The 16,233-nt window shown below is 38.7% G+C and overlaps 1 protein-coding gene across 1 annotated transcript in view; it reads right to left on the bottom strand.

Annotated features, from left to right (window-relative positions):
• Positions 1 to 4,115: 4,115 nt before the first annotated feature.
• The window catches only part of nufip2 (nuclear FMR1 interacting protein 2), a 28,185-nt gene continuing 16,067 nt past the window's right edge, over positions 4,116 to 16,233 (bottom strand). The window contains exons 3-4 of the mRNA XM_034178758.1: positions 16,044 to 16,076; positions 4,116 to 10,112 (exon numbers count right to left, since the gene is read on the bottom strand). Of these exons, the coding sequence (XP_034034649.1) occupies positions 10,060 to 10,112; positions 16,044 to 16,076 (86 nt within the window). The 3' untranslated portion in view covers positions 4,116 to 10,059. The remainder of the gene's footprint in view (positions 10,113 to 16,043; positions 16,077 to 16,233) is intronic.

The following is a 16,233-nucleotide window of genomic DNA, read 5'->3' on the forward strand; positions in this document are numbered from 1 at the left end:
AAGCAATCATCAGGTGACGAAGCTGGTTCTTCTGCCCATTTGGGTTATGTATCTCCAAAGGCCATACTTCCCTTGCCAAAAGCCACAGCAAGAAGGACCATAATGAGAAGAAAGTAAAATCAAAAACTGTGACAGACACACCTGAGAAAATGGAGCTAGAGCAGGCACAAAAAGAAAAAGAAGATAAAATGGCTGAAAAGGAAAAGAAAAAGAGTGAAAGACAGAAGAAAATGAGAAAAAATAAGAGAGAGGCTCTGAAAGGGTCCACGCCAACCACACCAAAAAAGAAAGTGGTTGCCTTCAGTAGCTCAGAAGAGAGTGACATTTCCATTCCACTTGACACCACTGACTATGACAGTTCAGATGTCCAGAATGATGATGATAATGATGGTGACAAGGATGTGTCTGCTGGGGACTTTGTTATTGTGAACTTTGCAGGCAAAAGCAAATCTTACAACTATGTTGGATTGGTTGAGAAGGTTGATGGTGCAAAGTTCCTAAGAAGAAGCAAAAGGTCTGTGGATGGAAAGCCCATCTTCACTTTCAAAGAAAATGATGGAGTTATCCCTAGAGAAGATGTGTGTAGGAAACACCACAAAAACTTGGTGGTACAGCCAGAAGGGAGCAGAAATGTATATTTCCTTGTGGGATGTGATGTAGTAGGCCAGATCTGTGAAGAGTTCCTCATTTGAATTTTATTTTGTTCTTATGTGTTCATGTGGCTCTAGGCCTTGGAAATGTTTTCATTTTGAACTCAACCTTGTTCTGAAGTGTTGGGCCTTGTTCAAGAAAATATTAAGAAATATTGTTAAAATAACTTTAAATAAACCTTAAATGAGCATGCTTGTATTGCATTTGTCTAGCTTTTACAGCTATTACAGCCAGCATTACAATTTCTGTTATTAAAATATACAGTTTTACTTAAATAATTAATGGCACAATTTAGCCCAATGTATGTTCTCCAAAGGCACAACTTACCCCGCACCGGGGGCAATTTGTGCCACAAGACCACTTTTTTTCAGAAAGCTATATTTCTTCAATACTTTACTTCAGTTCCAAAGTCATTGTTCCCAGGGTTGCACCACATCCTGAAATATATTTACATAATTAAGTTGGAGGCGTTACTCGCATGGCCTCGCTTTGAAGTAACTAAGTAAAAAACAGCACAACTTACCCCACTCTCCCTATGCCTGACTCCGTGGTATAACCCACAAACTCGCAGCTTAAAGCAGATAACTCATAAGCTGAGGAGGAAATGGCGTCTCACTAATTTAGAAGATCTTCATTTAGCCTGGAAAAAGAGTCTGTTGCTCTATAAAAAAGCCCTCCATAAAGCTAGGACATATTGAAGAAAATAAGAACCCCAGGTTTCTTTTCAGCACTATAGCCAGGCTGACAGAGTCAGAGCTCTATTGAGTCGAGTATTCCTTTAACTAGTAATGACTTCATGACTTTCTTTGCAAATAAAATTTTAACTATTAGAGAAAAAAATTATTCATAACCATCCCAAAGACATATCTTCATGTTCGGCTGCTTTCAGTAATTCTGGTATTTGGTTAGACTCTTTCTCTCCGATTGTTCTGAGTTATTTTCATTAGTTATTTCCAAACCATCAACATGTCTATTAGACCCCATTCCTACCAGGCTGCTCAAGGAAGCCCTACCAAAACTAATGCTTTGATCTTAAATATGATCAATCTCTTTATTAGTTGGCTATGTACCACAGGCTTTAAAGTGGCAGTAATTAAACCATTACTTAAAAGCCATCACTTAACCCAGCTATCTTAGCTAATTATAGGCCAATCTCCAACCTTCCTTTTCTCTCAAAAATTCTTGAAAGGGTAGTTGTAAAACAGTTAACTGATCATCTGCAGAGGAATGGTCTATTTGAAGAGTTTGTCAAGTTTCAGAATTCATAGTATAGAAACAGCATTAGTGAAGGTTACAAATGATCTTCTTATGGCCTCAGACAGTGGACTCATCTCTGTGCTCGTCCTGTTAGACCTCAGTACAGCTTTTGATACTGTTGACCATAAAATTTTATTACAGAGATTAGTGCATGCCATAGGTATTAAAGGCACTGCGCTGCAGTGGTTTATATATTTATCTAATAGATTACAATTTGTTCATGTAAATGGGGAGTCTTCTTCATAGACTAAGGTTAATTATGGAGTTCCACAAGATTCTGTGCTAGGATCAATTTTATTCACTTTATACATGCTTCCCTTAGGCAGTATTATTAGAAAGCATTGCTTAAATTTTCAGTGTTACGCAGATGATACCCAGCTTTATCTATCCATGAAGCCGGAGGACACACACAAATTAGCTAAACTGCAGGAATGTCTTTCAGACATAAAGACATGGATGACCTCTAATTTCCTGCTTTTAAATTCAGATAAAACTGAAGTTACTGTACTTGGCCCCACAAATCTTAGAAACATGGTGTCTAACCAAATCCTTACTCTGGATGGCATTACCCTGACCTCTAGTAATACTGTGAGAAATCTTGGAGTAATTTTTGATCAGGATATGTCCTTCAATGCGCATATTAAGCAAATGTGTAGGACTGCTTTTTTGCATTTGCGCAGTATCTCTAAAATTAGAAAGGTCTTGTCTCAGAGTGATGCTGAAAAACTAATTCATGCATTTATTTCTTCAAGGCTGGACTATTGTAATTCATTATTATCAGGTTGTCCTAAAAGTTCCCTGAAAAGCCTTCAGTTAATTCAAAATGCTGCAGCTAGAGTACTGACAGGGACTGGAAGGAGAGAGCATATCTCACCCATATTGGCTTCTCTTCATTGGCTCACTGTTAATTCCAGAATAGAATTTAAAATTCTTCTTCTTACTTATAAGGTTTTGAATAATCAGGTCCCATCTTATCTTAGGGACCTCATAGTACCATATCACCCCAATAGAGCACTTCGCTGTCAGACTGCAGGCTTACTTGTAGTTCCTAGGGTTTGTAAGAGTAGAATGAGAGGCAGAGCCTTCAGCTTTCAGGCTCCTCTCCTGTGGAACCATCTCCCAATTCGGATCAGGGACACAGACACCCTCTCTACTTTTAAGATTAGGCTTAAAACTTTCCTTTTTGCTAAAGCTTATAGTTAGGGCTGGATCAGGTGACCCTGAATCCCTTAGTTATGCTGCTATAGACTTAGACTGCTGGGGGGTTTCCCATGATGCACTGAGTGTTTCTTTTTATTCACCTCTTTTTGCTCTATGCACCACTCTGCATTTATTCATTCGTGATTGATCTCTGCCGTCTTCCACAGCATGTTTTTTTCCTGATTCTCTCCCCTCAGCCCCAACCAGTCCCAGCAGAAGACTGCCCCTCCCTGAGCCTGGTTCTGCTGGAGGTTTCTTCTTGTTAAAAGGGGAGTTTTTCCTTTCCACTGTCACCAAGTGCTTGCTTGTAAGGGGTCGTTTTGACCGTTGGGGTTTTTCTGTAATCATTGTATGGTTTTTGCCTTACAATATAAAACGCCTTGGGGCAACTGTTTGTTGTGATTTGGCGCTATATAAATAAAATTGATTTGATATACACACACAAAAAACAAAAACACTGCGCCATAAGCCATCTGGAGGCTGTTAGCAGGACATTAGGATGAAAACCTGAACTTTTTTTTCCCCCCCCGCTACACTGTCTTTTTTTTTGTAGTACATGCACGCACAACCGTTGTCCCGGTTGTGTGAGGGTGCACACAGAACAATTTGATTGAGCTAATTGATGGTGCTAGTGCTTGTAACACACAAAAAAAAAAATCCACTCCGCTGTAATCCGTCTGGATGCATGAAGAACTGTTCAGATGATAGTTTGTGTTGAACTTCAGCAGCAGTGGAACACCAAAATGTAAGGCCCTTTTCTGTTTATGAATTAAAATATCAAATGACAAGGATCTATTTTAGCCATTATATAAAACAAATGAATATTTTACATTCTTTCAATGGTACGAACAGTTCATGAGGTGAAAGCTGGTCCAGCTTTCACCTCATGAAATATTTGTACCATTGATCTCAAACATTATTTGTTTACTAATGAGACAAAACAGAACTGACAAAATGTGCAACATTAGAAATGTTGCAAATAAACAAATCACAAAGAGTCTTAAGTCATGAAAATTCAAATTTTTATTTCAAACTAAATTGTGAACACTGGAGGGCTTACATTTTTTCCCCCTTGGGAATCAGGTATCATGCTTTCTTAAAAAAGTGACATGTTAAATTCAGAATAAAAATGAGAATGTTTGCTTAAAAAAAAAAAAGTCAAGTTGTAAGACATTTGAGAAAATGCTATTGCCTCAGAATTCAGGGGCGAGAGGCAGGAAAGTGATAAAGAGCGAGAGAGAGAGAAAAAAAAAAAAAGCATCAACAAGCACAACAGCAATTTTCAGACAGACACTGAAATCTCAGCACTTCATTACCGTTGGTACAGAAACATGTGACCGTTACCTTTGTCTACAGCGTAGTCACACTCACACCTTGTAGTCACCTCTGAGTAAAACAAAGAGCCCCCCAAAATCCACTTCCACCTGAAGCAAAATCAGTTTGAAAGAGTGGCACAAACACCAAGTCCAACATTCCCCGTTACAGATGACTGATTACTGGATGAAGCAGCAGCACTTTGGATACCATTTCTATCTCTAGTTTGTCTCCCTTTTTCACACTGCAACTGGTTCAAGTGACCATTGGCCACCTTTGCTGTGATTTCTGTCAGCGAAAAGATGTGCGTTTGTGTATCCGAGTTATCAGAGTAGTGTCAGCTTTGGCAACAGCGAATTCAATGCTTCTTAACTCATGTTGCAAATCTCCCTCCCTTACAACATGATCCACATTACAAACCAAGTGTGAACACAAGCTCCTGATTTCAATGTTCCACACTCCATAACTAGTCAGGCCCATAAGTAGTTAGTCTGATCATTTCTGCAACTTTGCCTCTGTACACAATCACAATACAGCAGCTCAGTGGAATAGTAGCCGAGCTACGGTTTGATCCTGTGTTTGGCCAAGACACTTTCTGCACATATGCATTGTCACAGTGCACCCGGCTGTAACTGGTTACCGGTCTTGACTTGTTTTGGGCTGGCATCTAGGGAGGAATTGCAGACTAATCCGCTTCATTCTACGGACTCTGGAGGATATGAACTGGCATCAGTGGGTCCATAGAAGACATCACCACAGTGGAGTTTAAATGACAAGTGTCTGTAGTGTGGACTGTTAACTTTAATTCTAAAGTTTCAACAAAAGTATTACATTAAATATATGAAAATTATGGTCATTTGCATACACAGTGCTCATCTTCTCAGAGCCCATAAGTAACTGGACAAACTAAAGACTTATTTTTTAATTCACTGCCACTTTTCTTTGGACAAGTCAGGGGTTGGATACATGAACATTTCATTGAAGCAGGAGGCTAGTGAGGGGAGCCTCCAGAACAACTGTTGGCGTTAAAAGGCTTCTGTGGCTCTGAATGGAGAAACTGTGCATAATACAACTTTTGACTGTTCCATGACTAGATGTACAACTTCATGGTAGAACAGAAAAAAAGAGTGCCTTAAAACAATGTGAAATTTCAGCTAGTTTGTAAAAAACACAGGAACTTCAAACCTAGATTTATTTGTTTTCTTGTATTAAAATCCTTTTGTGCCACTCCACGAGGCTGTGAGCAGTGAAAAACAAAAGCAGCACTATCATGCATTTCTCCAGACCGAGGTCTACAAAACCTTCCTGGTTGTCTGGGTGGCTCAAGTCATTTCCTTGCAACGCCACTCAGTTTAATGAAAGTCTACTTAATGCCAAAAACTTTATTTTTGCTAAAACCCTTGACTGTGTGTACACTACAAACCTTTGTACCATTTCAGTTTCATTATGATGGTATACACAGGCAAAATTACGTCAACTCTCAGTGTCCAAATATTTACAGACCCAACTGTGTACAAAGAAATGCTTTAGTATAAAATTTGCTGGGCAACAGCAACATTATAGGGGAATAATACATCTATGTCAGTTCTTGGGGGGGGGGAATCTTGATTTGTTTATGCACTGTTATAAATCGCATCCTATTTGTGCATCTATGGATTAAAATATAAGTTTTAAAACATGTTAAAAAATAGTTAAATTTGTTCAAATTATGTGCTACTTGAGACATTAAACTTGACAAACTCCAGCAAGCAGTTCCCATCTGTCCCATTATAACTTATTTTGGCTTTAGATCGCATCATTTCAAAGCCAGACTGTCTAAATCCACAACACACACACAAACACACACAGAGATAACACTCACTGTCTTTCCAAATGTTAAAGCAGTTTAAAAAAGTCACTGTATAAGTATTTTTCATACAGGCACCTGAAAATTAAACTGGAGTTTTGTTGTAGTTTTTTTTTTCTAAATTTACAGGGAACTTGCATATAACCGGAAGAACACAGCCACAACGAGGCCAAACTAAAACAACCTGAAAGCCTCTATCAGCATCCTGGAGATGATTGTACATCCTGAGGGGCTGAAAACATAAGCAGGCTTTTCTCTTTCTCTACAGTTACTGATTCACTGTCTGCTCCAAGAACCTGTTTTTCTCAGGTTTGCATGTTATGTATTTTAATAGCTCCATCTGTATTATGCATATTCATCATAACCTTTTTGCTGGATTAAGTGCTTGAAAAGAGGAGCCTTGAGGTGGGAGGTTAGGTGATTGTGATCTCCCTTTTTATATAGGACCTTCAAAAAGACTGCAGCAACACCACTGATTTTTACTGACCCCGTTTGACATTACATCCAGAAATGTTACCAATACATGCTCGCCTAAACCACTTTGGCATTGACCAAGTTCAAACCTCACTGTCAGTGGATTGCAGGACGTCCCAACAAATTAAAACTCTCAAGCTTTCTCAATTTACAGCCAAGGAAATCAAACATTTTACATTAGATATTAAAATATTGTTGGCAATCAAGCCTGAGTGCTCTACTCACCTTTGGTAACTGCCTTCTCCCAGATATAAATTTTACAGTTATACATATGTGTTTTTAAGAAGTCAAGAATTGACTCAGCAGCGCAGCAAGCAAGAGTTTAAAAAAAAAAGAAAATACACACACCCACCCTTCAGCACAATCAATAGCCAAGAAATAACACTAGTGACCAACTTAATTTAAAAAAAAAAAAAAAAAAAAAAAAAATTAGCAGTGTAAATTGTTTGAAGACATAACGGCCAGTTCTGTGTATTTAATTGGCTCATTATCAAGCCTGCTTTGGTGTCAGATGACAGTTCTGGTCAGTTTTCTTAGCACAGATACAACACAGTAAATATTCCCTATATTAAATTAATAGTGTCACAAAAAATTGTTGTAAGCAATCACAAATTGCACAAATGCATAAAATATACTGCGCAGTTTCTTTTTTAAAGAAAGTGTTACATTTCTACTCTTAGTACCTTGACACATTTCTTTCCTTCTTTTATAAAACTGAATTTGTGTCCTAGACAGCCACTGTCTGAGATAATTAGAGCACTCAAAGGCTTGTTTGTAAAAAAAAAAAATTTAAATTTACCTGTCCTGTAATTTTAATGTGCTACTACAAATGAGAATTAGCCAATTTTCCCTCAAATACCCTTTTCGCTTCCTCATCAAACATTAGACATTTGTTCTTATTCAGAGGGAAGCATCTCATGATAAAACAAAAATGTTAAATACCAGAGTCGATCGTCTTTTGACATGGAAGTAAAAAGTGATGACTATGCGTGGAATACTTTACCACGTAAAAAAAACAAAAAAACAATCTTAACTGTGCACATGCTATCTAATCAGGACACGCTGCAAAGAAGCGCACTTGAAAGCTCATCTCCAGACTGGAATTGCCTCAAAATAACCTCTACTGATGACAAAAATACAGAAGTCTTCACCATCAACACGTGACAGAGAAAATGAAGAGCCAGGAAAGATGTAGACAGTGGATGAAGCAATGTGCTTTATAAAAAGGTGAAAGAGGAAAAATTTGTGTTAAGCCCAAAAAGGCATGTTCAAATGACACTTTTCCACAAAAGTCAGTCAAATCGCCAATCAAGCAGCTGTTTCCAATTTGAGAACATTGCGGGGCCATTTGGCAAAGACGATATTTAACTTAAGTCATGGCTTTATTGACACTACCTGAGTACATTTAATAATTCTGTTTTTCAACTTATTTTCTAAAGAGTAACAGCACAGAGCCATTCTTTGAGTATTTCTTGTCAGTACATATAGAACTCTCTAGCAATTAAAAGATAAAAGCAATTAGTTTACATAAAGTGCTATTAATCCACACATTAAATCAAATCATATCTTATAGAGGAAAACAAATCTGGACAGTTTGTCACATTGAGTAAACTAATCCTGACTTGGAGATGCCGATTAAAAATGTCACAGCCAGCTGGTTAGCAGCTGGAAAATTTGAGCTCCCGAGACATGATCACTAAATCTTACCAGAAAGAAGGGGGGAAAGAAAAAAAAAAAGTTAGCAAGAAGGGTTTATGCAACAAATAGAACAGCACACTTTAAACATTTTGAACACAGACATTAGACATGAGCAAAAGTCACACCAACTTCTGCGACGCTTTTGCACAAACTGAGCTGAAAAGCATTGAATGATGCAAAAGGAATCTCCACAGAAAGCAAAAGTTCTAACATATGAATATCAAAATCTGACTTTAAACAAGACATACCGTGTAAACATTTCATCATGTCCGACTGTGGACGTTTCCTTTTGCTTCAGTCATTCCAAACTTTGCAGTCACTGCTATTTTCCTGGAGAAAACAGGCTTCCACATGAATCTCTCACACATACACGCTATTGCACGCTAGTATGCACAATTTAACGGTTACTTTCATTCTAACACAACTCTCATCTTTACGTTTCAGCTAAGCTTGATAAAGTGGCTTCTCTGGAAACCCGAGATCTGTATTGCAACTGTGTCAGAGACCCCGACTTGCTCATTTCCACCAGTAACCAGTAAACACAAACAAAAACGCAATAACACAGATGAGAGCAAACATGGAGCCACAAAATAAAGCCAAGCTGAAAATACATGTCCCATTTCAACAAGAGGAATTTAAGTTTTTCGAAAACAGATTATGCAGTCAAACTATCCTGTGAACCCAGTGTGGGTCCTGCTGCTACACAAACGGCACAAATTGCAGAAGACCTCACTGTGGTGCCACTTTTGTCTTAATTTCAGATCAACTTTTTAGAAAATAAACTGCCTGTTTAGCTTTAACATTGCCCTAAATAAGAAGCAGAAAGACTACAGCTTTTCTTTTTTTTTAGCACTCCAGGAGCAGACTTAAAGTAAAGGGATGTGGTTTTCCTTCTATTGGGCACCTGTGCTCTGGCCATACTGCTGTGCAGATTAACACTTGCGTCAGACAATGGTTTAAAAAAGAAAACCAAAAATCCCAAAGGTTTAACAAGTACTGGTCTGATTTCTACTAACAATTTAAGACACTGTCTCCCTTTGTGAATGAGGCTGTTACAGGTCAACAGCCATCCAAAAACTCTCTTCCAGCTGTTTTGTTTCATGATGAATTCAAGCTCTCACACAAATGTGCAAGTATAATGTCCAACATATCTACAGTGAACATGTTTAAATGGGTGCAGAAAGTAAATGACCCAGGCGTCCCATTGTTAGATTTATGGTTGCTGCAGTAGTTCAATGGGATAAAGGCTTTAGGGGGGATGTGGGGATGTAATCCACAGCACCTCCTTGTGATTAACTCATGAACGTCATCTTCACACCCCTCCCCACTCCCGCCCATCTCACCCAAGAGCCACAAGACAAGGCCATTGGATCTCAAAATGTTACGTCCATTCATGAGGAAGGAGAGGCACCAATCAACTTCTCCACAGTGTCAGTTTGTCTGATGCCCTCAAAATGTCTATTACTCCACTAGAATTTTTGAGGGGAAGCCTGTCAAGCCAGACTCAAAGATGATGGTCCTCGCACAGTTTTGACTTTCTGTCCAAAGGGAGCAGGTTTTCCAGGTAGATATAACTGCAGCACCTGAAGAGAAGCAAGAAGTACTGTAGTTGTTCTACCTCATTGAACAGGTCCATCCTTGGCCTCATCATAAACCACAACTCTTTTTGGATCTGGAGCAGAGAAGAAAAAAGAAAAAGAAATATATGATTGCTGATCAAGAACATTTAAGAAATGATTCGATCTACTGATGAAGAGTCTTTTTGCTAAACGATTCCCTTATAGGTCCTTCAGAGCTGCCGTTGTCTTTTGAGGGTGTTTTTTTTTCTTTTTTTTTCAGGAAAATAAACATTTCTCTACGTCGATTACAAACCCTGCAGCAGGTTTGTAATCAACAGTTTCTGCAGTGCGACTCTGCTTTGAACCTTGAACCAATGAAGCAGTATGCCAATCCGCTGCTTCATTGGTTCTTTGCTTAGCTCCTCTTCAGAAGCCGCAACTCCGCTTCTTAACCACTCTCAAAGCCATTAAAATGTCAATCATGAGTCACTTTTGTGCAGATTAAAGTGACTAACTTGGACTCCTGTCTTGTTGCGAGAAAGAAACGAGAATCGTCCTCCGTTCCGTTGCCCCAAACGCCCCTAAAGCTGCCACTGAATGTCTTGGACTTTATTTACATTAAATACAAAGAAATACAAACAGTATGGCACTTTATGGTAAATCTGCATGGAGTAGACAGTTCTCAAAAACTGAGTGACTGTGCAAGAAGTATTAGAGTGAGGAAAGCCACCAAGACAACCCAGGAGAAGTTATGGGCTTATGTGGCTGTGATTGGAGAAATTGTGCACAGTGCAAGCTTTGCATTTTGCATCACTACTCTTAGCTTCATAGTGGAGTAGAGCAGAGAAGGATTATCTTTCACCAAAACAGATCAAATCTAGGCTTGCATCTCAGATGTACCGTCTGGCAATTTGTAGCTAAACTTTCAGGTCTTCTTTTTAAGAAAATCCTCCTCTATACCACTTCATCATGAAGATGGATAACTGGTGATACAAAATGCAACTCCAACCAGACTGACAGCAGCAGCTTTAAAGATGTCCAGACATGCAGTACCTCATTCACTGCATTGCTCATCATGCAGGTGGCTATAAGCCTAGTAACCGTGGAAACCCCCCTGGCAGATCTATGTGCAAGCATTCTGGGGTGTGCCATGAATCATATGAATGCAGTGTGTGCACACAATTAAAATGAAATTGTCATTTCACCACTAGAAATACATTCACGGGTGCACAAATTAGCCATAATTGGATGCTTAAATTAACCAGGAAGGAGTTTCATAAAGAAGGCCATATTTATAACACAAAGTAGATATCAATACGTTCAAAATGGAATCAGACTTTTATTTACTGCCCACATGAGCTTTTCTTCTAATAAAATTCAACCACAAAATGTTTTTTTCAGATTTCAGAGGTTTCTCCCACAATAACTGTTTACCACAGATATGCCAAATTTACATATTTCATAGCCAGTATAGCTGGCATTAAGGAGCCAAGAAATGGAAAGGCTTCTTTGAGTGTAATGGTATGTTTCAGTGTCTCAAACATGGATGCTCGCAATAGTCAATATAATATTTTAGTTTGAGCATACATAAACTTCACAGTTTAGTGTCAATGTCTGTTGGACTATAGTCTGGGTGTCCATGACAACTGCCACAGAAAATTTCAGGCCTCCAAGTCCATTATTTGCTGAGATATTCTACCTTGAACATGGCTCCAGAAATGACTGCCATAATTTTTGCCTAAAAAAAACGGCAGACCCCATGCACACTAAATTGGCCATATCTCAGAAACTACTTGGCCTACAGGCCTCAAACTTCAGATTTGTTGTTCTGAATAGTCTGGGAATATTGATTAAAATTGGAAGAAAATCTGAGACAAAGTGCGTGAGGCCCTCGATGAACTGACATGGAATGACCCACATCTATTCCAAGCACTTTGTTGGTGAAGCTGGGCCAAATATTGAGCATCCTGAGTTTTGGACATTATTCCAGCCATGTTTCTCCCTAAGCACGTTAAGTCATGTTTCCCATGAGGCAGATGCTACATATCTAAAAGAGACTATCATTTTGGTATTTTCTCTAAAGTTATCAGTGGTATAGTGCTTGTAGTGGTAGACATCTCGTCAATTAGTACGCCTCAATCACTTCATATGCAAATAGCCATAATGTTGTTAAAACGCATTTTAAAGCTATACCTATTACTGTGAAACCGCTGCATTTTTGCCCACGGTTATCATACTGTCCAAATCGCATACCGGCCCATGCCTACACCCCATAATGACAACATGAAATAAAGTTTGAAATTTTGCCAAAATTATTAAAAATAAATAACTAAGAAATCACATGTACATAAGTATTCACACCCTTTGCTTAATACTTTGTTGATGCACCTTTGGCAGCAATTACAGCCTCAAGTTTTCTTGAATATGATGCCACAAGCTTGGGACACCTATCTTAGAGCAGTTTTGCCCATTCCCCTTCGCTGTACCTCTCAAGCTCCATCAGGTTGGACAGGGAGTGCCAGTGCACAGCCATTTTCAGATCTCCCCAGAGATGTTCAATCAGATTCAGGTCTGGGCTCTGGCTGACCACAAAGAGGAGTTCAATCTTTGTCTCATCAGACCAGAGAATTTTGTTTCTCGTTGTCAGAGTCCTTCAGGTGCCTTTTGGCGAACTCCAGATGGGCTGTCATGTGCCTTTTACTGAGGAGTGGCTTCTGTCTGGCCACTGAACCATACAGGCCTGATTGGTGCATTGCTGCAGAGATGCTTGTCCTTCTGGAAAATTCTCCTCTCTCCACAGGGGAATGCTGGCGCACTGACAGAGGGATCATTGGGTTCTTGGTCACCTCCCTGACTAAGACCCTTCTCCCCCGTTCACTCAGTGTAGACAGGCAGCCAGCTCTAGGAAGAGTCCTGGTGGAGCCGAACGTCTTCGATTCACGGATGATGGACACCACTGTGCTCATTGGGACCTTCAAAGCAGCAGAAATATTTCTGTACCCTTCCCCAAATTTGTGCCTCGAGATAATCCTGTCTCAGAGGTCTACACGCAATTCCAAGTTTCTTAAAAAGAAGACCTGAAAGTTCAGCTACAATTTGCCGGACGGTACATTTGAGATGCAAGTCTGGATTTGATGATTTGGTGAAAGAAAATCCTCCTCTATATCACTTAATCATGAAGCTGTATAACTGGTGATGCAAAACATGCACAATTTCTCCAATTACAGCTACAGAAGCCTATAACTTTTTCTGGGTTGTCTGGGTGTCTTTCATCACTCTTCCCCTTCTTGCATAGTCACAGTTGTTGACTATCAACTCCATACAGACTTACCACAGAGTGCCATACTGTTTGTATTTCTTCATAATTGATGTAAAATAAAGTCCAAGACATATTCAGTGACTTGGAAATGTTCATGTATCCATCCCCTGACTTGTCAGAAGAAAACTGATTTGCAGGCATTATACCAAAGCGTTCCCATTACTGCTCCCTTGTTTTCACTCGGTCACCACAGCAGATTCAAGGTGGACCTGCATGTTGAATTTGCCCAACTTTTACACCAGATGCCCTTCCTGACACAACTTCACATTACATGGAGAAATGTGGCAGGTGTAGGGTTTGAACCGGGAACCTTCTGCACTGAATCCAAGTGCACTAACAACTTGGCCACGACCCCTACAAGTATGTAGTTTTTATTTAGTGTAATTTTATCTAAATGACTCAAAGATTTAGCAATATAATTAGACAGCATTTTTACTCTGTACACAAAATTAGTAGGGTTAACACATTAATGCCGACAATTTTTGTTTAAACCCATTTTAACAGTTTTTTTTTTTTTTTTTGCAAGTCTGTCGCTGACTGCTGCGTAGACATGGAGATGGGCACAAAACTTTTACGTGGCAATTTTAATTTTAAAGTGCTTCCAGATGGAGTAGTCGACAGAACCAAAGCTGCTAAAGTTCTCCTCCAGTGTGCCCTGCGCCAAGCACTGGGGGAAAAGTTCTCTGCAGCCGTCAAAGTTCTCCTCACAGCGAGTGCTGCAGGATAGGGGAGACTATCAGTTTCCCCCATAAGATTTTTAAATGTATAACCTTCTGAAACACTGCTGCCTACATTTTGAGCACCAAATTGTGTGAAGGAAAGCCGTATCTTTTTTTTAATGTTTGTTACAGCCTTACTTTAAAGAAACAAACAAGGCATCAGACCAAAGCACAGAATAGTGTAGATGTGCATCAGGAACATCAGAACTGCTAATTTATACCCAGCAGTTTATTCAAGAAAATCCTTATGGTTTTTTCTTACATTAAATAACTTGTAATTAAAATAGTTTTAGGTTAAAAAAAAAAAGATTATTTAGAAATCTTTGTAAATTAAAACCATAACTCATCTGTTGTTGTTTCAGGTGAGATGATTTCTTGATTAACATGATAATGACCCTTGGACTTTTATTTTTTCAAATAATAAAATAGTATTTAAAGACCTTTGTTTTATTTAGAAGAGTTTGCAGAGACGACAGGTGAGCTGGGCTCGCAGCACATAACCAGATGAAGGTCTCCTCTGCAACTTCAACCTTAAATTGGTGGCATTTTTGGAAACACTTTCATCATTTTGAAAAGCAGAGATGTTCTCTTCTTCCATCTGGACTTCAAATGTTGGTATATTTACTTAGACTAACAAAGAAGACCCTTTATAAGCCCATAATGCAAAAGCCTCGGGGGGGACACCCAAGCATGCCCGAACCTCTGGCTTTTTAAGGTGATTTTTCCATCCCATTACACTGAGAATAAAATCAAGCTGACAACCCTGTTACCTGCAACTGCATAAACAAAATGCTGTTAAGTGTTTGCAGAACAAACGCTATAGCACTTTTGTTCATATGGCAGAACATATAAAATAAAACTGTGCAATGCACTACTTTTGACTTCATTTTTGGATTTTGCATATAACAATGCGATTAATTGTGGAAATCATGCAATTTAAATCTTTTTTTAATTGCTGCCCAGCTCTAAAAATTACATTTTAATTTTGGACATTATACACTGAGCTACAATTTACTTCAACTACAACACTATTTTTCTAGCTTGGTAGAGTTTGATAAACCCATTTCTAGCACAAAGAGTTCATCTACATGAATATGGGTGTATTTTCAATAGGATTTGAAGAATTTTCTAAAAATGCATTTAATTTAGAGCCAAATTATTTCTCAACAGCAGTCTAGACAAGTACGTGTCAAAACTTTAGAAAACTGAGACTGTTCTGAACATTCTGATGTGCAACACATGGGCATTATACTAAAACTAAGTCTAGGGCAAGTAAACATCCCTACAACTCAGTTAAAGTATGCCCACCGCAGATAAGCCATGAATGAAAGCGCTACATTGGGGTGGGAGAAAAGAAAAAGAGAAGTTCAAAATTTATGGCGGTCACCAGGACACACTGATGAACACAGCAACAGCTAATGAATCCTCAATACACCCTTCAACTATCCATCCAGCAGGTGGCAGACGTCTATTACAAAGGCAAAACAAAACTGCCTTTTTATGAATCTGGTACATTGTAGATCAGATGTGAAACAGGTTGCCCTCTTTTTTTTAGATTACATAGATTCTAATATGGTAACATTTATTGACTGAGTTATTTTGCTGAACTAGAAACAATGGTGTCATGCAGTCATTTATTTACTGTCCAATTGTACCTTTAGAGGGTACCTGTCCAAGCTGACTATTTTATTCATGTAAACAATAATAACAGTCGAAAAACCTACATCAGCTGACCACTGGTGAAAGTGTCACTTTTGATAAATGTGATGCTATATTTTCCATAATTTTTACGGCCATTAATGTTCAGTACAAACAAGTACTGAACAGGTTTAATAAATTACAATTAGTCCGACTGTACCTTATACGCTATATGACAATTAACATCTGAGGTGGATCTACAGTCCTGTCACGAATATTAGCCACAAAAATGGCTGAGAAAAAAAAAAAACAAGATTTGCCTTGACATTTCTAAAAATTACACAGGTTCAGGTCGACTGTCTACTTACCTTGTTTTTGCAAGTTGAAAACGGATTCCATTTCTGTTGAAGGGAAATGAGGGGAAGTTATTACTAAATATTGATACCAACAAATCAAAGTGCTTTGATTTGTTCAGACAAATAGAGTTCACCAATCGTCAGTGTGATGTTAAAATATTGAAGCGAAATAAAGACTTTCTTCCAAAAAAAAAAAAAAAAA

Source organism: Thalassophryne amazonica, chromosome 9 (assembly GCF_902500255.1).
Source record: "Thalassophryne amazonica chromosome 9, fThaAma1.1, whole genome shotgun sequence".
Lineage (NCBI taxonomy): Eukaryota > Metazoa > Chordata > Actinopteri > Batrachoidiformes > Batrachoididae > Thalassophryne > Thalassophryne amazonica.